Below are 21,034 nucleotides of genomic sequence, written 5' to 3' on the forward strand. Positions count from 1 at the left end.
AATATGACAAAAATGTGACAAAGAAATGACAAAAAATTGATAAAAAATTGACGAAAAAATACAAAAATGTGACATAAATTTGACCAAAAAAAAGTACTTTAATCCATTAATTCCCAATGGTAAATATGGATGCAGTTCATGTTTTGGCCACCAGTGTCAAATTGGGGGCGCTGTTTCACTCCTTAGCATCGACTTTTCCATTTTTCCAACTTTTATTGCAAAGGTTGTTGACGTCAATAAAGATACATGAGGCATTATCTTTGAGTTAAATGAATGAGGTGGTGTTGTTGTTTACCTTTTGGCTACAATAGTTGATTTTTTTCTACTAAAACTAGGCTTTTGCCACAATTTTCATCATCGCCAAAACACCAAGGGCCGAACCTCAACATTTTAGCTTAAGGTAAAGAACTGTTTTTTTTTACATCACGGGTTCCCAAGTCGGGAGCCAACGTTACCCTAGGATGTCAGGCCCAAATAACCCAAATAAAACCTTCATTTGTCATATATCGTACCAAATATTGTATTTTTAATTGAACAAGCAGTAGATAGGCCTTTAAAAACTGACATTCCATGCAGTGTCAGATGGAAAATATTGAAAAAAGTTCCCTATAGACTAGCTACCCCATGTTATTATGTCATTCCCTCATTAAAAACATGCCTGAAGTGTTGCCTTGGCACATTCACGTATTTCTGAGTAATCTGTAAAAACTCTGATGGCGGCCATTTTAGGGATAGGTTTGCCTGAGTCCTCCTAGGAACGCCCCCACCTCCTGGAGACGCCTCCGAGCTTTCGTCACCAGCCGAGTAACCAACCACTGCTCCTCAGCAGAACCCCCTCCCCACTGATGCCACAGACAGCGTGTGGAGGGGGCGTGTCTAAAGGCTCAGAGGTTCTTAAAGAGACAGAGGCCTATTTCAAGACATTCACGACAGCCATTTTGAGAGAGACATTTTATACAAGGCAGTTATTCTAATTTACTGCATTTACAGACCAACAGAAGGTTTGGTCATCATTGTAGTGTGATATAGACTGGTGCTATGGGACTGAAAAAAGCAGAATACCCCCTCTTTAAATTGTTTTTTATTGTTCTTCTCAGACCTGTCTGAAGTTTATTTAATTGTTTATTATTGTTCTTCTCAGACCTGTCTGAGGTGTGGTACGACGGCAGAGGACACATCCAGCACCTGGACCGACTGGCCAACGCCCGCAGCGTCAGCCCCACCAACGAGATGGTGTCGCACGAGTCTGTGGACTACAGGACCACCCTGCTCGAAGGTACTACTACTACTATGACTACTACTACTACTACTGCTACTGCACGAGTCTGTGGACTACAGGACCACCCTGCTGGAAGGTACTACTACTACTATGACTACTACTACTACTACTACTGCTACTGCACGAGTCTGTGGACTACAGGACCACCCTGCTCGAAGGTACTACTACTACTATGACTACTACTACTACTACTACTGCTACTGCACGAGTCTGTGGACTACAGGACCACCCTGCTCGAAGGTACTACTACTACTACTACTACTATGACTACTACTACTGCTACTGCTACTTACGGTTGGCGATTATTGTGTACCAGTAGAAATCTTCCCCATGATAGAATGTGTCTCATACCGGTATGAATGAACTCACGTACAGATGTAAACAAACTGAAGCCGAGAGGGAACTCTGCGAGGTGGAGCTGATCCAAACGTCGTCGCCTTTGACACAGATTTAACCACTTTTCAAACCTCCTGTGACTCTTTTTGGAAACAACTAATACTCTGTGTCTGCGGCAAAGCGAAAGTACAGAAACCTGCACTGATATGGACGTCAGTGCAGTCACTAACAGCAGCGACAGGCTTCCTGTTGTCCCTACAAAATAAAAGCCGTCAATGTCCCAGCAGCTGGGAGAGTTTTAGTGTGAAAGTCAAACTGAAGAATATCTTTCAGAGACCACTGCTCAGACTGAGGAAATATGTTTAAGAACTTTAGTAAATCATCATGTCGTTATAGATGATACATGTTTAGGTCCATATTGTCTCTGCGACTACTACTACTACTACTACTACTAATACTAATACTACTACTGCTACTACTACTGCTACTACTGCTACAGCACGAGTCTGTGGACGACATCAGTCAGATTAAAATAAAGTAAATTTAAGCACATTTCCCTCTGAGCACTTTAGGAACAGTCTGTTTACATGAAGGTAAATATAGTCCTGTGCTGAGGGGAAACTAAAACACTGCTCCTTCCTCGCGTTCGCCCTCCGCCTCAGGCCCATAGTTACTCCGGTGTCCTCAGAGTAACCGGAGCCGGCTGTACAGTAAAGCGAGGCCGCCGCTCAGACTGGTCCTTCGAGCCGGCGGACGGTGTTTCTGGTGTTTTGTGTAATCACGGCGGTGCGAGCGCGTCTGTGATGAAGCGGCTCGAGTTTCCGTAATGACACGCCCTCGAGGCCAACGCGACACGGATCCACCGCGACGTGAAGTCAGCCTGTGCTTCAGAACCAGGGAGGAAAGTGTCCCCCCGAGGAGCAGGGAGCGGCCCACGCTTCAGAACTACAGCCGCCTGCAGAGAATCAAAACTGAGACGAAAACAGTGATGGAAATGTGACAAAAAAAGTGGGAAAACATTGACAAAAAAGTGAGGGAAAATGGATGAGAAAGTGGCAAAAATGTCACAAGAAATTGACAAAAATGTGACCAAAAAATGACCAAAATGTAACAAAGAAATGACAAAAAATTGACAAAAAAAAAAAAAAAAAGTGATAAAAATTGGACAAAAAAAATACAAAAAAATGACAAAAAAGACCAAAAAATGTGACGAAAAAATTACAGAAATATGACAAAAATGTGATAAAAATTTGACTAAAAATGTACAAAAATGTGGCCAAAAAATGACCAAAATGTAGCAAAGAAATGACAAAAATTTGATTTAAAAACATTGACAAAAATGTGATTCACAAAAAAATCACAAAAAATGACCAAAAAAAATTACCAAAAATGTCACAAAAAAATTACAGAAATATGACAAAAATGTGATAAAAATTTGACAAAAAATTACAAAAATGTGTCCAAAAAATGACCAAAATGTAACAAAGAAATGACAAAAATTTGATTTAAAAAAAATGACAAAAATTTGATTAAATTTTTTTTTTTAAAAAGACAAAAAAATGACAAAAAATGTGACAAAAAATTGATGAAAAAATGACAAAAATGTGATAAAAACTGACAAAAAAAATTGACAAAAAATGACAAAAAAATGACAAAAATGTGACAAAATGCTACAGAAAAATGAAAAAACTGTGATAAAAAAAAGTGACAAAAATTGACAAAAAAATTACACAAAAATGTGACAAAAATGTGACAAAAATGTGCTAAAAACATTGCCAAAATATGACAAAAATGTGACAAAAAAGTTGTCATTTTGAGTATTCAACAAAAAATGATGGAAACAAATCTGATGACGTGAGGAAAAAGATCCTCTCGGTTCAGGCGGGAGTTAAGAGGTTAACTGATCGCGTCATTATTGCCCTCAGTGCCCGCTCTTGTGCCCAATTTGCTTTGGGTAAAGAACGGCAAAACAACCCTTTACGAAATCCTCTTTATTCTCCGGTAAGATATGAGCTCATCCAGCCAGACGGAAGCTTTTTTGGAAGTTGTGCGCTCGTCTGCCGTCGCAAACATCACATAAATTTGGCCACAATTTCAAGCCCTGGAACTAGAAAGACTGAGTTTGTTCTGCTCCGTGTCGGGTTCAAAGCCCGCAGCGCCGTCGTGCGTTTCAGCATCGGCTCCAGTGTCCGGTTTCTCTGAGCTTTTGTGGACCGCGAATCGGATCACAGCGTTCAACTCCTGACCCCGCGCTCCACCCAGGACCCAGGGTTTACAAACTCCTGACCCCGCGCTCCACCCAGGACCCAGGGTTTACAAACTCCTGACCCCGCGCTCCACCCAGGACCCAGGGTTTACAAACTCCTGACCCCGCGCTCCATCCAGGGCCCGGGGTTTACAAACTCCTGATCCCGCGCTCCATCCAGGGTCCAGGGTTTACAAACTCCTGATCCCGCGCTCCACCCAGGACCCAGGGTTTACAAACTCCTGACCCCGCGCTCCATCCAGGACCCAGGGTTTACAAACTCCTGACCCCGCGCTCCACCCAGGGTCCAGGGTTTACAAACTCCTGACCCCGCGCTCCACCCAGGGCCCAGGGTTTACAAACTCCTGACCCCGCGCTCCACCCAGGGCCCAGGGTTTACAAACTCCTGATCCCGCGCTCCACCCAGGGTCCAGGGTTTACAAACTCCTGACCCCGCGCTCCACCCAGGGCCCAGGGTTTACAAACTCCTGACCCCGCGCTCCATCCAGGGCCCAGGGTTTACAAACTCCTGATCCCCCACTCCACCCAGGGTTTACAAACTCCTGACCCCGCGCTCCATCCAGGGTCCAGGGTTTACAAACTCCTGATCCCGCGCTCCGTCCAGGACCCAGGGTTTACAAACTCCTGATCCCCCGCTCCACCCAGGGCCCAGGGTTTACAAACTCCTGACCCCGCGCTCCATCCAGGACCCAGGGTTTACAAACTCCTGATCCCCCGCTCCACCCAGGGCCCAGGGTTTACAAACTCCTGACCCCGCGCTCCATCCAGGGCCCAGGGTTTACAAACTCCTGATCCCGCGCTATATCCAGGGCCCAGGGTTTACAAACTCCTGACCCCGCGCTCCATCCAGGGCCCAGGGTTTACAAACTCCTGACCCCGCGCTCCACCAAAGCTGTGAAAATAGCAGCAAAACTCAGACAAAAACTGATGGAAATGTGAGAAAAAAGTGAGAAAACATTGACAAAAAATGTACAAAAAAATTACAAAAATGTGACCAAAAAATGACCAAAATGTAACAAAGAAATGACAAAAATATGATAAAAAATTGACAAAAAAAAAAAAAAGTGATAAAAATTGACAAAAAAAATTCCAAAAAAGACCCAAATTTGACAAAAACTTACAAAAAAAGACAACAAAAAAGACCAAAAATGCAACAAAAATGTGATAAAAATTTGACAAAATTACAAAAAAATTGACCAATTTTTTTGTAATTTGTCAATTACCAAAAATTGACAAATTTTTTGTTTTTACAAAAAAAATGACAAAAAAGACGACAAAAAATGACAAAAATGTGACAAAAATTGACTAAAAAATGACAAAAATGTGATAAAATGTGACCAAAAAAATACAAAAAAAGACCCAAATTTGACAAAAAATTACAAAAAAAGACAACAAAAAAAAGACAAAAAATGTGACAAAAATTTGATAAAAATTTGACAAAATTACAAAAAAATTGACACATTTTTTTTGTAAAAAAAAATACAAAAAAGACGACAAAAAAATTGACAAAAAATTGACAAAAAAAGACAACAAAAAAAAGACAAAAAGACAAAAATGTGACAAAAAATTACAAAAAAAATACAAAAGAGTTACAAAAATGAGTTTAATACCCAACAAAAAAATGATGAAAAAAAAAATCTGATGACGTGAGGAAAAAGATCCTCTCGGTTCAGGCGGGAGTTAAGAGGTTAAAGCAGCACTAAGCAACTTGTTTCCCTCTGGGGGTAATACAATGTTGATGGGACGACTGGGGGGTCTTTCATCTCCCCCTGGTCAGAAAACCACAGAAGAAGAAGAAGCTAACAGGCTAACGGGCAAAGCTAACTGCTAACTTCTGTTTCCTCCAGATCAGAATGGCGAGCGCCCGGAGTCGTGCCGCGCGGCGCCCGTGTATGGAGGGAGCGGAGAGCTGCTGCACCACCACCGCGGGGCCACCGGGGGCGCCCTGGGGCCAGACGAGTTCACGTCCCCTCTGCTGACAGGAGGGGGCGCTCCGGTGCACATAGACCCCACCTGCCTCCACCCGGACCTGCTCAGGGAGGTCCAGCACGTGGTCATCAGCCGAGACCGGCTCCTGCTGCACCTCAACCAGGTCATCGGCCGAGGTGAGGCCCGGACCGGGACCAGACCGGGGCCAGAGCGGGGCCAGACCTGGACCAGACTGGGACCAGAGCGGGACCAGACCGGGACCAAACCGGGACTAGACTGGGAATAAACCGGGACTAGACCGGGACCAGACCGGGACCAGACCGGGACCAGACCGGGACCAAACCGGGACTAGACTGGGAATAAACCGGGACTAGACTGGGAATAAACCGGGACTAGACTGTGGCTAAACCGGGACTAAACTGGGACTAAACTGGGGCTAAACCGGGACTAGACTGTGGCTAAACTTGGGCTAAACTGGGACTAGACTGGGGCTAAACTGGGACTAAACTCTGGCTAAACCGGGACTAAACTGGGGCTAAACCGGGACTAAACTTGGGCTAAACTGGGACTAGACTGGGACTAGACTGGGGCTAAACTGGGACTAGACTGGGAATAAACCAGGACTAAACTGGGGCTAAACTGGGACTAGACTGTGGCTAAACTTGGGCTAAACTGGGACTAGACTGGGGCTAAACTGGGGCTAAACTGGGGCTAAACCGGGACTAAACTGGGGCTAAACTGGGACTAGACTGTGGCTAAACTTGGGCTAAACTGGGACTAGACTGGGGCTAAACTGGGACTAAACTCTGGCTAAACCGGGACTAAACTGGGGCTAAACCGGGACAAGATCAGGACTAAACTGGGGCTAAACCAGGCTCAGATCGGGACTAAACTTGGACCAGACTGTGGCTAAACCGGGACTAAACTGGGGCTAAACCGGGACTAAACTGGGGCTAAACCGGGACAAGATCAGGACTAAACTGGGGCTAAACCAGGCTCAGATCGGGACTAAACTTGGACCAGACTGTGGCTAAACCGGGACTAAACTGGGGCTAAACCGGGACTAAACTGGGGCTAAACCGGGACAAGATCAGGACTAAACTGGGGCTAAGCCAGGCTCAGATCGGGACTAAACTGGGACTAGACTGGGGCTAAAGCGGGACTAACCAGGGCTGGGCAGGTAATTGAATGTGAATCTAATAACAAAGATGGATCTGAGTAATCGCGTGGTGTTTTAATCGAGGGGATCATGAGCCTCTGAACAGGACGGCCCGGGAGGAGGATCTGCTGAATCTAAGAGTAAAAACACCGTCTAATGGGCAGAACTACGTCCAGCTTGATTTGGTGCTGTGACATTTTTCATTCGTACCTCAAAACAAACCATTAAATGCACCGCTGACTCCAGTTACTTCAGTGACTAATATATTCCCGTATTTTGTTGAAGTAACGTTACCCCAACACTTCTACTGAGCTCCACCTCTGTCCCGCCACAACAAAGGCCCTCTGCTCCTCCACAATAAAAGCCCCATGTTACAGTTCTCAGAGTTTAATGGGTAAGTGGAGCTTTAGGAGCGTGACTTCAGACGTGACCGGGCGTCGCCACGGTGATTACTGCCCCGCGACCTCCAAAACAGCCCCGAAACGGAGAGAGAGGGACCGTTACTGACGTTTCAGTCCTTTTCTGGAAACGATATTCAGTTTGCATCTTCAAAACTCATCTGGAGTCTAGCAATTGTCATAATATATATATTTTTCCATATGCACCATCTATTTTGTCTTGTTTATTTAAAGGCACGCTGTGTAACTTTTTGGACTATACTGTTCATCAATAATAAACATGGTCCTAATGACCAGCTCAATACAGAAAGTACTCATTCTGCAGTGGGTAATCAAAGAATGGATTTGGATGTGAACTTAACTTGATTAAATCTCAAATTCTGCTGCCTTCAGTCGACATCTCCATGGAGACGAGCTGGAGACGCCCCCACTCCCAGTAAAACTACAGTCATGTCTTAGTAGAGCCGAGTCGCTCACAGCACAAGCACATGTTTGTTTGTGCATTTATGAAGTATTTTTACAATTATGAAGTATAATCTAATATAAAAGTCATATAATAAATGCTTTCAATTTCAATTTATTTTTTTGGGTAAAATCTTACGCAGTGTAGCTTTAAAGCAGTGTTTTTGCTCAGTGGAGGGCCAGGTTTCTTCATCGTCAAAAGACCAAGGGCCGGACCCTCCAATTAAAGCAATTAGTAAAGCATCACTTTCTACATATGCCAGTGCTGTACATCATATACACTGGGAAAATGTCCATCTTAAATTAGATAAATTATTAAAATTCACTTGAGTAAAGTTATTGTTATGCTAAATTTGAGTCTGTTTGAACTAATCTAAGATCAGATAAAAACACCAATGCCAGTGGAACAAATAGAAATCCCCCAAATTAACTTTTACTGTAAATTGTTTTTATTTTTCACTGGAAATTATACAAAATAATCTGAATTAAGCAAAAACGTGTGCTTGTTCCATTGGCAAGAATAGGTTTTATCTGCTTTAAGGCCAGACCAAATCTACTCAATCTTTAGATTTAATCTCTTAACTCAAGTAGATTTAAGTCATTTCTTGGTGTTCTTAGAGCATTCTTTTAGGATTATGGCCTAAAAGGCTGCTCTGCCAAGACATTTTAAGGAATTGACAGTATTTTTCACATTTCTAGAGCACTTTAACAAGCATTTCATCTCTGATTTGGGTCATAATATTTCTCAAAATCATCTCGAGGGCCAGAGTTTGATGATAGAGGGCCGGTTTTAGTCCCCGGGCCTAACGTTGCCTACCCCTGTTATACGGTGTTCCTATTCACGACACTTTGATGAGAACGACTTTTTATTGTGAATATATATATTTATATTGTGAATGTTGATAATAGGCCACAGAGCTACATTTTTGAACATTTTCTGCTGGTTTTGTGCCTTGGGATTTTTCAATGAAAGAAATGTGCCTTGGCTCCAAAAAGGTTGAAAAACACTGAATTAAAGGTGCACTATGCAACTTTTTCTGTGGGGATTTTTTTTATTATTTTGCATCTGGGCCACATGCACAGTGACGTGGTTTCTGTCATTTTTGTCACTTTTCTGCTGCTCTTTTTTTACGTTTTCGTTACACATTTTTGCCACTTTTTCAAGGAGCTTTTAGATTTGGGTAAAGCCACACTGGAGAGAATGTGCTTGGTTAAGGCGGGGGTTAAGAGGTTAAAGAAGAAGTTATTCATCTGCTTTTACACCGAACAAACGGCAGCATCAGGATGAAAAGTGGACTTAAATGTGTGTTTGTAATGATCGTTTTTGGAGCCATTTTTCCCCATTTTGTTCCTGACTGAATCTAAATCTTAAACAGTCGGACGTTCCCGCTCTGCCTGATTCCGATCTCCGCGTTTAACCTCGATCCGAAGGCCTCGCGTCGGCCGTGAATATCTGCGTTTGGAGCGTCTGAGTGAAAGCGGCGTCTCCGGTTTCACGCGGCGGCTCAGACGGAGAAACTCGAGGAGCTCCGGACGAAGCGTGAACGTTTCTGAAGGATCCGTGGAGACGCAGATTAACCCGCTGTTGTTTTATTATCGGGGAGCGCGAGGTGTTTGAAGACGGGGGAAGATTAACGGCGCTCGAGTCAGAAACTGAATATCTCCATCGGGATCCTCTCCGCTCTTTAGGACGTGTTCTCTGTTTGTTAAACTGTGAATGTTTGTGGTTGTAGGACATTTCGGGTGTGTTTTCCACGGGACTCTGCTGGAGCCGGAGGGACAGAACCAGCACTGCGCCGTCAAGAGTCTCAACAGTGAGTTTAATGCATTATTCATTCACTCCATACTCGGTGGATGTGAGCAGGGGCGTAGCACCAAATTCTGGGGCCTTGGTACAAACTATCTTTTTGGACCCCCCTCATATTTCTTGTTCTTTAACCACATAACAGTGGTTTGACAGCGCAGTTGATTTATTTTCTATTATAACTTTATTATACACAGCGACCTAAAATCTAGATTAGTCCTGGATACTTAGTTCATTGTTTTATTTTTTAGTTTGTTGTGTACTCAATGTTTGACTTGAAATTTCATCTGGATCGGCTTCAGTTACAGAAATTGAATAACCTTCAATCCCGGTTGTGATATAGATATTTAAATTGGTGGTGGAATATTCTGCATAATGATTATTATCAGACCACATTAGTCTCGCACCATATTTGAAGCCGGCTGAACCATTTGGCACATTTTTAAATTCATCCATCATTATTGTTTGTGCAAAATTCTGTCTAGCATCCGTTGTATTTCAGGTTGTGTTCAATTCTTACAGTATCAATTATGAGGAAACTTAGAAAGTACAATACCGAACACTTTTGCAGCACTTTTTAAGGCCCCACCCTGCTCTGGGCCCTGGGTACACAGTACCCTTTAACCCCCCCAGTCCGACGCCCCTGGATGTGAGTTACCGCAGTAGCCACAGCTGCCCTGCCCTGCCCAATAAAACTTTATTTACACAGCACATTTCACCAACGAAGACAGTTTCCAAAGTGCTGCACAAACAAGGAATGTATACAAGCTTTTCAGTCATGTGACTTTTGTTGTTATGGCGGCCATTTTGAATACTGAAGTAGAATTATGCAGTCCTACATGTAACGATACCTCTACTCAGGGTATAAGAGAAAGACGACTGATTGACAGAGGCATTTGTATGTTCTCGTAATCATTGTTGAAGTTAACAGTAAAATCACGGCCCCAGAGACGCACGTTTATGTGAAGAAACCAGTGAGTCAGTGTTTAAGCTGCTCAAGATGCTAACATGCTACCAGTTAGCTTCAACAGCTCAGCTCTGACCTCTCTAAAAGAAAGCCCTGAACCCTGGTCTGAGCTGAGCTGTTACTGTAGTGTTTCCTCAGTGTTCATACATGTGAGCCACACATGTTTATCGTGTTGAAGCCATTGGCAGGTGCTAACCAGTAGCATGCTAACGTCTTGAGCAGCTTAAACACTGACTGAGACTGAAACTCTGTCGACATGACAAACTGTAAAAATCACAGAGACAGGTTTTCTGTTTCCCTCTTTGATGTGTTCATTCAGACGGCATCTCTGGAATCGCCCATATATGGTCATGTTTGAAAACAGTTAAGGGGGAAAATAATTTCGAAAAAAAATCTAAACTTTCTTTAATTATTCAAAAACAACTTTAACAAATGCCGAATTATGAATATAGTTTTCTACTAAATAAAGATACAAAGACATGGAGAGGAGCAAAGTGGTTCAACAGCCCATAGATACACATGTTAGCATCAGGCTAATGCTAACGGTTAGGTAGTGCTAGCTACAACTGCCGTTTTTTCACTTCTACTGAACAATCTGCTGTGAGAAAATATCCATATGGGCCCGATTTACACTTGACTTTATTTATGTGATAAATAAGTTAATATTCCACAAGAAAATGGCAAAAAATAGGGAAAATTATGTTTCCCAAAAGATTCTATTTTCCCCCTCGGCGAAGCCACGCCCCCTTCTATGACGAGATGCCGTCTGTATCTATGAGCGCATTATAATGAGATGTTTTGTTGACAGAGCGAGACATCAGAGATCAACTGAAAACGCAAAATCCACCATTTTTGCTGCTACGTGAGATGGTTTATTGTTTTTATTGTTTTATTAGTCTTCAGAGTAAATCCTGCTGTAGCTCCACAGACAGAGCTGCTACATCTGAGCCACATCTGCTGTTTTTTTCACATAAACGTGCGTCTGTGGGGCCGAGTTTTTACTCTTTTCTTCTTGAGCAATGATTACGAGTACACACAAATGCCACTGTCAGTCCTGAGTAGAGATGTTGTTACCTGTTGTTACTGCATAATTCTACCTCACTATTCAAAATGGCCGCCGGAACTATGCGTGATGTCATTGGAAACGCATGTATACAACAGGTGTGAGAAGCCAATGCAGTTAAAAGATAAGATAAGACCATTTTCTTCCGGGTCACGGTTCTGAGCAGAGATGCCCAGACTTCCTGATCCAGCTCAGAGACATGTCCCTCCAGCGTGTCCTGGACCTGGACCTCCTCCCAATAGGTCATGCCTGGAACACCTCGACCAGGAGGCCCTGAAACAGATGCTCGAGCCTCAGCTGCTCCTCTCGAGGTGAAGGAGCAGCGGCTCTACTCTGAAAACTACAAACACTTCACATCTGGCTCACTGTGGTTGTTTAGCAAAAGTTCTGAACACAAACACTACTCGAGTAAAGTATAGATCCTCAAATCCGTCACTGTTTCCATCTCGTCTCTTTTGTTGTTTCATGTAAACGACAAAAGAGACGAGATGGAAATAGGCCACACAAGGGTCCCAAATATCCAATGTTTACTTCATTCCTCTGCTTAATCTAATGTTTGCAAATCGATAGAGTGGATAAATCAAAGCATAGATTTGTTATTTGGACGTTAAAACGGCATTAAAAAACATTCCATTGTTGTGAATTTCTAGTTTCACATATTTTGCTGTTTCCTAAAGTGCAGGTTGAGTTTGTTTTAAACAGAAAATACAGAGACAAAGGTTAAAGAAGCTTCTGTTTTCGTGACCCGAACCCGACCCTCTGATAGAATTACCCCCAAAACCAAATGTGATTATTGTGACAGAGACGGATGTGCCATTAAATCCACTTCAATCTCAGTCAGGACGACGAGGGTTCAGTGTTTTTGGGGGGGTTTAAAGCCTCATTTCTCTGATCTGAGTAATGACCGGTGTGCACACGCGTGTCAGGGATCACGGACCTGGAGGAGGTGTCCCAGTTCCTGAAGGAGGGCATCATCATGAAGGACTTCAGCCACGATAACGTCCTGTCGCTGCTGGGCATCTGTCTGCCACCAGAGGGCTCCCCACTCGTCATCCTGCCCTACATGAAGCACGGGGACCTGCGCAACTTCATCCGGGACGAGGGACACGTGAGTTTTACACCCGGGAGACGCAGAGTTTCTCAGTCACTCTCTTTTGAAGTTCTCCCACTTCAGTTTCACAGTATTTCACAGTTTACAGTATTCATTCACAGTAGTATTGAGCAGTGTTGGTGCAGTAACTACATTATTATTGTAATAACGAGCACAGTAACTAGATAGTTTGTTAAAATCATTAACGTGTTTATCGTTACTGTGATTTATCCTCTTAACTCCCACTCCCACCAGTTTGGCTTTACCCTAATCAAAAAGATTCTTGGGGAAAAAAGCACCAAAAGAGCCACAAAAAATTAGAAGAAAACAAGGATGTAAATGCAACAAAAATGTGACAAAAAATTAACAAAAAATCAATAAAAATGTGACAAAAATTCAACAAAAATGTGACAAAAATTCAACAAAATGTGACAAAAATTCAACAAAAAAATGTCAAAAAATCAACAAAAAAATGACAAAAATTCAACAAAAAATGACAAAAATTCAACAAAAAAATGACAAAAATTCAACAAAAATGTGACAAAAATTCAACAAAAATTGACAAAAATTCAACAAAAATTGACAAAAATTCAACAAAAAGTCAACAAAAAAATGACAAAAATTCAACAAAAATGTGACAAAAACTCAACAAAAATGTGACGAAAATTTTATGACAGTTACACCTTAACAAAACCAATATAAGCAACTCAACCGTACATTATATAAATGAATTAGAAATTAAATATACTATTAAAAAATGTAGTAGTTAGGGAGGCAATACATTAACAAGAGAATTCTGCGTTAAAAGTTACTTTCCCTAGTACCTAGTTACTTTGAAAGTAACGGGTAACTTAAAGTAACTGAATTACTTTTGAAAGAAGTAACTATAACCGTAGCTAAGTTACTATTTCAACCCCTTAACTCCCACCTGAACCGAGCACATTTTCTCCAGTTTGGCTTTACCCCAGTCCAAAAGCTTCTGGGAAAAAGCTGTGAAAATAGCAACAAAACTGAGACGAAAACAATGATGGAAATGTGACAAAAAAAGTGAGGAAAAATTGATGAAAAAGTGGCAAAAATGTCACAAGAAATTGACAAAAAATTGACAAAAAAATGACAAAAATATGACCAAAAAAAGACCAAAAAAATGACCAAAATGTGACAAAAAATTGACAAAATGTGACAATTTTTTTTTTTTAAATTGACAAAAAATAACAAAAAAAATAACAAAAAATGTGATAAAAAATGGATTCAAAAAATGACAAAAAAATGACCAAAAAATGACAAAAAAGTTACAAAAATGAGTTGAATACCCAATAAAAAGATTATGGAAAAAACATCTGGTGACGTGAGGAAAAAGATCCTCTCGGTTCAGGCGGGAGTTAAGAGGTTAAAGTAACTTGACCAACACTGGTATTGAGGAACAGATGTTTTATTGAAAACCTTCTGTACTGTTTCCTGGTTCCTCTGTCTTCCTCTGGGTGAATGAGGCGTGTTTGTGAAGCCCCGTGAGGCGACGGTCGTGTGAATCATCCTGACCTCACTGTGACTCTCCTCTGTCCCGCTCAGAACCCCACGGTGAAGGACCTGGTGGGCTTCGGGCTGCAGGTGGCTCGAGGGATGGAGTATCTGGCCTCCAAGAAGTTCGTCCACAGAGACCTGGCGGCGCGGAACTGCATGTGAGGAACTCTGTGTGCCGTGTGTCGGACTTGGTGAAGTAAAAGTGGTCTGACTCTGGTCTCTGCTGCAGGCTGGACGAGAGCTACACGGTCAAAGTGGCCGACTTCGGTTTGGCTCGAGACGTCTACGACAAAGAGTATTACAGCGTCCACAACAAGAGCGGGGTCAAGCTGCCCGTCAAGTGGATGGCCCTGGAGAGTCTGCAGACGCACAAGTTCACGCACAAGTCTGACGTGGTACGAGCTGCTGCTACTGCTAATGCTAATGCTAATGCTACTGCTACTACTACTGTTACTGCTACTGTTACTGCTGCTACTGCTTCTGCTGCTACTGCTGCTAATGCTAATGCTAATGCTACTGTTACTGCTACTGTTACTGCTGCTACTGCTTCTGCTGCTACTGCTACTACTGCTAATGCTACTGTTACTGCTACTGTTACTGCTGCTACTGCTCCTAATGCTAATACTACTGCTACTGCTAATGCTACTGTTACTGTTACTGTCACTGTTGCTGCTCCTATTGCTACTACTACTACTCCTAATGCTAATGCTGCTACTGTTACTGCTAATGCTACTGCTCCTAATGCTAATGCTACTGTTACTGCTACTATAGCTACTGCTACTGCCACTGCTGCTACTGCTGCTAATGCTAATGCTACTGCTACTGCTCCTAATGCTACTGCTCCTAATGCTAATTCTGCTACTGTTACTGCTAATGCTACTGCTCCTAATGCTACTGCTCCTAATGCTACTGCTCCTAATGCTAATGCTACTGTTACTGCTACTGTTACTGCTCCTATAACGACTGCTACTGCCACTGCTGCTACTGCTCCTATAGCTACTGCCATTGCTGCTACTGCTGCTACTGCTAATGCTACTGCTCCTATAGCTACTGCCATTGCTGCTACTGCTGCTTCTGCTAATGCTACTGCTACTGCCACTGCTGCTACTGCTACTGCTAATGCTACTGCTGCTAATGCTACTGCTAATACTACTACTCCTACTGCTACTGCTAATGCTAATACTACTACTCCTACTGCTACTGCTGCTACTGCTCCTACTACTACTGCTCCTAGTGCTAATGCTACTGTTGCTGCTACTGTTACTGCTCCTACTGATGCTACTACTCCTACTGCTACTGCTGCTACTTCTACTGCTACTGCTGCTACTGCTACTTCTACTGCTACTGCTACTACTGCTAATGCTACCACTTCTGCTACTGCTACTGTTCCTGCTGCTACTGCTGCTACTACTGCCGCTGTGCAATATGTCAACAAATTCTGGTCATCGCAAGATTCCTTTAAAACGTTATTTAACCTAAACTCACTTCTGGAGTTCACTGTGAAGCTACAAACCTAAAGTTTTTGTTTTAGTGGATATGGAGATAATCAGAGATAAACACCCTGTAGCCGGTCTGTGGTCGTGTGTGGAAGGGCCTCTGATGTAGCCTGTGTTTCAGTGGTCGTTCGGCGTGCTGCTGTGGGAGCTGATGACCAGAGGAGCTCCTCCGTACTCGGACGTGAACTCCTTCGACATCACCGTGTTCCTGATGCAGGGACGGCGCCTCCTGCAGCCCGAGTTCTGCCCCGACGCACTGTGAGTATTTGTACTGCAGCTACTACTACTGCTAATACTGCTACTGCAACTACTACCAGAGGCGGGAGGCTCGAGTCACATGACTTGACTCGAGTCAGACTGAGTCGCAATTTTCGGGACTTGAGACTTACTTGTGCATGCGGACCAGGTCGTCGAGGCACCTGCCTCTGACTGCCACCCAGTCCTCTCCGCACCCGACCCCTACGGATCCCTCTGCGGGTGGTGGGTCCACAGGAGGGCGGGCCCACGTCGTCCCTTCGGGCTGGGCCCGGCCGGGCCCCGTGGGCAGAGACCCGGCCACCAGACGCTCGCGTTCGGGCCCCAACCCCAGGTCTGGCTCCAGGGTGGGGCCCCGGCTGCGCCATGCCGGGCGACGTCACGGTCCTTGAATATTGTACGTCCATATGGGTCTTTTGAACTGCTCTTCGTCTGACCCGTCACCTCGGACCTGTTTGCCATGGGAGACCCTACCAGGGGCATAAAGCCCCAGACAACATAGCTCCTCGGATCATTCGGGCACTCAAACAACCCCACCACGTTAAGGTAGCAGTTCATGGGGTTGATTCAGTTACCCGGGAGGAGCTCGGAGTAGAGTCGCTGCTCCTTCACGTCGAAAGGAGCCAGCTGAGGTGGCTCGGGCATCTGTTTCGGATGCCTCCTGGTCGCCTCCCGCGGGAGGTGTTCCAGGCATGTCCTAGTGGGACAAGGCCTCGTGGAAGGCCCAGGACACGGTGGTGGGACTATGTCTCCGAGCTGGCCTGGTGTCGCCTCGGGGTCCCCCCAGAACAGCTGGAGGAGGTGTGTGTGGATCGGGAAGTTTGGGCATCTCTGCTGAGACTGCTGCCCCCGCGACCCGACCCCGGATAAAGCGGAAGAAAATGGATGGATGGATGGATGGACTTACTTGACCAAAGCTCCAAAAAGACTGGACTTGGGAAGGCTCATATACTTTGAGCAGGGGCGGATCTGAGTAAACAGGGGCTGGGGCATTACAGGGGAACCACTGACAGAAAAACTGCCAGAGACTAACAAAAATAAAAATATTCTTCTATATTTATCTTTCAGACTGCAGGGAAAAGCAGCTCATGTTAAAAGACTCTGTTTAATTTTTGTTTAAATCAACCTCCCCCTCTCCCCGGGCCCCCTTCCTTAAAATGCCGTCCCAGTAATTTTGTACATGGACTGGAGCATTTAACTACTACTAATACTGCTACTGCTAATACTGCTACTACTACTACTGCTAATACTGCTACTGCTAATTCTACTACTGCTAATTCTGCTACTGCTAATTCTACTACTGCTAATACTGCTACTGCTAATACTACTACTGTTAATTCTACTACTGCTAATTCTACTACTGCTAATACTGCTACTGCTAATACTACTACTGCTAATACTACTACTGCTAATTCTACTACTGCTAATACTGCTACTGCTAATACTACTACTGCTAATACTACTACTGCTAATACTACTACTGTTAATTCTACTACTGCTAATTCTGCTACTGCTAATTCTACTACTGCTACTACTACTACTGCTAATACTGCTACTGCTAATACTACTACTGCTAATACTACTGCTCCTACTACTACTGCTAAGACTACTGCTGCTAATACTGCCACTGCTAATACTACTACTGCTAATACTACTGCTGCTAATACTACTACTGCTAATACTACTACTGCTAATACTACTACTGCTAATACTGCTAATACTACTACTGCTAATGCTACTACTGCTAATACTACTACTGCTAATACTACTACTGCTAATACTGCTACTGCTACTACTACTACTGCTAATACTGCTACTGCTAATTCTACTACTGCTAATTCTACTACTACTAATACTACTACTGCTAATACTGCTACTGCTACTACCACTGCTCCTGAAGCCCATTCCCACGGGACTGGAAAGGTCTGGCCTCTGAGATGTTTGGGAGAAGTGTAAAAACAGAAGGTGATGAGTGGTGCTGGAGGAGGACAGTTACAGAGTCTGAAGTCTGTGGAGGATCCGTCATTCCAACACTTAAAAGTGCCGGAGCCGCTGAAATACGGGTGTTTTAGGAAGAACTGGCCGAAAACCTGAAGATTGTGGAGACATAGTTTTGCAATGACCTCGTAGCATGTTTATTTATGTGCAGATGCTTTTAGCTTCTTGTAACAAAGAGCTGCCAACGGCGTCTGAACTTTGAGTCATTTTACTCGACTAAAGAACTGTAGATTGTTTGGATTGTAATTTGTATTAATGTGTCTGAGTGGAGTCAAAAGTTCTGAACAGAAAGCGAAGATCTTCAAAGAATGTTCCTGACTGTTCCAAAGTTTACTTTACCCCAGTCCAAAAGCTTCTGGAAAAAAGCTGTGAAAATAGCAACAAAACTGATACGAAAACAATGATGGAAATGTGACAAAAAAGTGAGAAAACATTGACAAAAAAGTGACGAAACATTGATGAAAAAGTGGCAAAAATGTCACAAGAAATTGACGAAAAAATGACAAAAATGTGACAAAAAAAATGTGACAAAAATTTGATAAAAAAAATTATTGAAAAAATGACAAAAATGTGACAAAAAAGTTACAAAAATGAGTTGAATACCCAACAAAAAAACTATGGGAAAAAAATCTGATGATGTGAGGAAAAAGATCTAAGTGACCCCAAACTTTTAAGTGGTATTGTACTTTATTACTGACATCACTGATTTTAATTGATGCTTTCATAAAAAAACCTTTAAAGGGACTATACGGAGTTTAACCTCTTAACTCCCGCCTGAACCGAGAGGATCTTTTTCCTCACGTCATCAGATTTTTTTTTCCATCATTTTTTTGTTGGGTATTCAACTCATTTTTGTAATTTTTTTTTTTTTGTAATTTTTTGTCACATTTTTGTCATTTTTTTGTCATTTTTTTTGTCATTTTTTGTAAATTTTTTGTATTTTTTTTGTCACATTTTTGTCATTTTTTCATCCATTTTTCATCATTCTTTTGTTAGTATTCAACTCATTTTTGTAATTTTTTTGTCATTTTTTATCAATTTTTTTTCATTTTTCGTCCATTTTTTATCACATTTTTGTCACATTTTTGTAGTTTTTTCGTAAATTTTTTATCAAATTTTTGTCGTTTTTTTTGTCATTTTTTGTAAATTTTTTGTCATTTTTTTATCACATTTTTGTCATTTTTTTTGGTCCATTTTTTGGTCCATTTTTTGTCACTTTTTTATCACATTTTTTGTCACATTTTTTGTCATTTTTTTGTCACATTTTTGTCATTTTTTCATAAATGTTTTCTCACTTTTTCGGTTTTGGCTTTTGGACTGGAGAAAATGTGCTCGGTTCCGGTGGGAGTTAAGGGGTTAAAAATGTTAAAAATAAGTATTTTCCTCCCCCTACATGTTCCTCCATGTCCTAATGTGTAGAATGAGCTCAGACCTGTTCACCACAACTGCCTTTAAAATCCTGCACTGTCACTCAGAAAGCTTTTAATTCGGGTCTGAAGTGCCGTCATGGATGAGCTTAATATAGAAGCTGCAGTTGCACGTTTGACCTGACGTGGCAGTAGTGAGTATAAAAATGACCAACTTGCATCTAGCCCCTTTAATGTGTATACAATGAAATGTTTGAATTTAACATCTGTCTATAATGGAGCATTAACCCCGCCCTCTCCCCCAGGTACACGCTGATGATCGAGTGCTGGCACCCGCGCCCCGACCGCCGGCCCTCCTTCTCCGACCTCGTGTCCCGGATCTCCTCCATCTTCTCCTCCTTCAGCGGCGAGCACTACGTCCTGCTCAACACCACCTACGTCAACATCGACAAGCTGAGCCCCTACCCCTCCCTGCTGCCCCCTGCAGGCGGCTCCTCGTCCGGCGAGTCCAGCGGCGAGAGCGCGCTGCTCAGCCTCACCACGCAGGGGGCGCTGTTCCGCGACAGATCTTTGGGCTACATCGATATTTAGCTCACACTTTACAGACAGAGACGAAGCCCCGCCTCCAGCTCGGCTTTACTCAAATCCAAAAGCTTCTCGACGGGAGTTTACAGCCTTGAAAGCTAAGGCCGACAGAGCTGATCGAAGCTTCTTCCTCGTTGTGATCGTCACGTTTTCGTCCTTTTTGGTTGTGTTGTTGCTTTTTTCGGTCACATGTTTGTGGCATAATCACAGTTACATTACAGTACACTAAAAAAAAAAAAAAGTGGCCAAAACACTACAAAAAAGCAAAGAAAACGTTACAAAAATGTTGCAAAAACGTGAGGAAAATACGACAAAAAAAGTAGCGCTGGGAAATGTAAAGAAAATGTCAATACCGGTACTTCAACGATACTTTTATCAATACCTTTACTCAAATATTGTGTGATAATTATGTGTGGAAGATCTGCACATTTACTATATCTCCAGTGTCAAGAAATTAGTCTAAAATGGGGAATCATTTGGGGTAAAATTGTGACAAAAATAAGGGGAAAATTAAGGGGGAAAAAATAGGGAAAACATTGGGAATTAAATGCGGGGAAATATTAGTAATCAAAAATGATGGGGTTAAATTGGGACACAAAAAAAATGTGTACAGAAAATGTGAAAAATATTTGGTAAAATTTTTTTGAAAAAATAGGGACAAAATTTAAAAAAATAAACTGCGCAAAATTGTGGGGGAAAAATAAATGATTTGAGCTGAAACAGCCGCCTTAGGAGCAGCTGAGGGGGCTCGGGCATCTGTTCCAGAGCCTCCTGGTCGCCTCCACTTTTGACACTATTAGAGTTAAATGAGAGAAAGAAAGAAATACTGTCAATACACCCAATTAGGTCATATATTATGTACAACACTGGCATTTGAAAGAAGAAGAAGAAGAATCGTTTTAAAGAAGCAATGACATAAATCTACTTGAATTAAGAGATTAAATTTAAGGTTTGAGTAAATTCTGGACGAGATAAAACCTCTAGTAGTAGTTATTCTCTTATTTTGTGTCATTTCACGTGAAAATCAATTATTTGTCTGATTTCAAGTGGGTTTTATTC

At 42.6% G+C, this 21,034-nt stretch overlaps 1 protein-coding gene across 1 annotated transcript in view; it reads left to right on the forward strand.

The window, feature by feature from the left end:
• met (MET proto-oncogene, receptor tyrosine kinase) overlaps positions 1-20,061 on the forward strand; it is a 131,513-nt gene extending 111,452 nt beyond the window's left edge. The window contains exons 15-22 of the mRNA XM_079560402.1: positions 1,142-1,276; positions 5,729-5,986; positions 9,563-9,643; positions 12,590-12,771; positions 14,323-14,432; positions 14,504-14,669; positions 15,892-16,028; positions 19,696-20,061. Coding sequence (XP_079416528.1) covers positions 1,142-1,276; positions 5,729-5,986; positions 9,563-9,643; positions 12,590-12,771; positions 14,323-14,432; positions 14,504-14,669; positions 15,892-16,028; positions 19,696-19,981 — 1,355 coding nt within the window. The 3' untranslated portion in view covers positions 19,982-20,061. The remainder of the gene's footprint in view (positions 1-1,141; positions 1,277-5,728; positions 5,987-9,562; positions 9,644-12,589; positions 12,772-14,322; positions 14,433-14,503; positions 14,670-15,891; positions 16,029-19,695) is intronic.
• Positions 20,062-21,034: the final 973 nt, after the last annotated feature.

This window comes from Gobius niger (genome assembly GCF_951799975.1).
Source record: "Gobius niger genome assembly, chromosome: 7".
Lineage (NCBI taxonomy): Eukaryota > Metazoa > Chordata > Actinopteri > Gobiiformes > Gobiidae > Gobius > Gobius niger.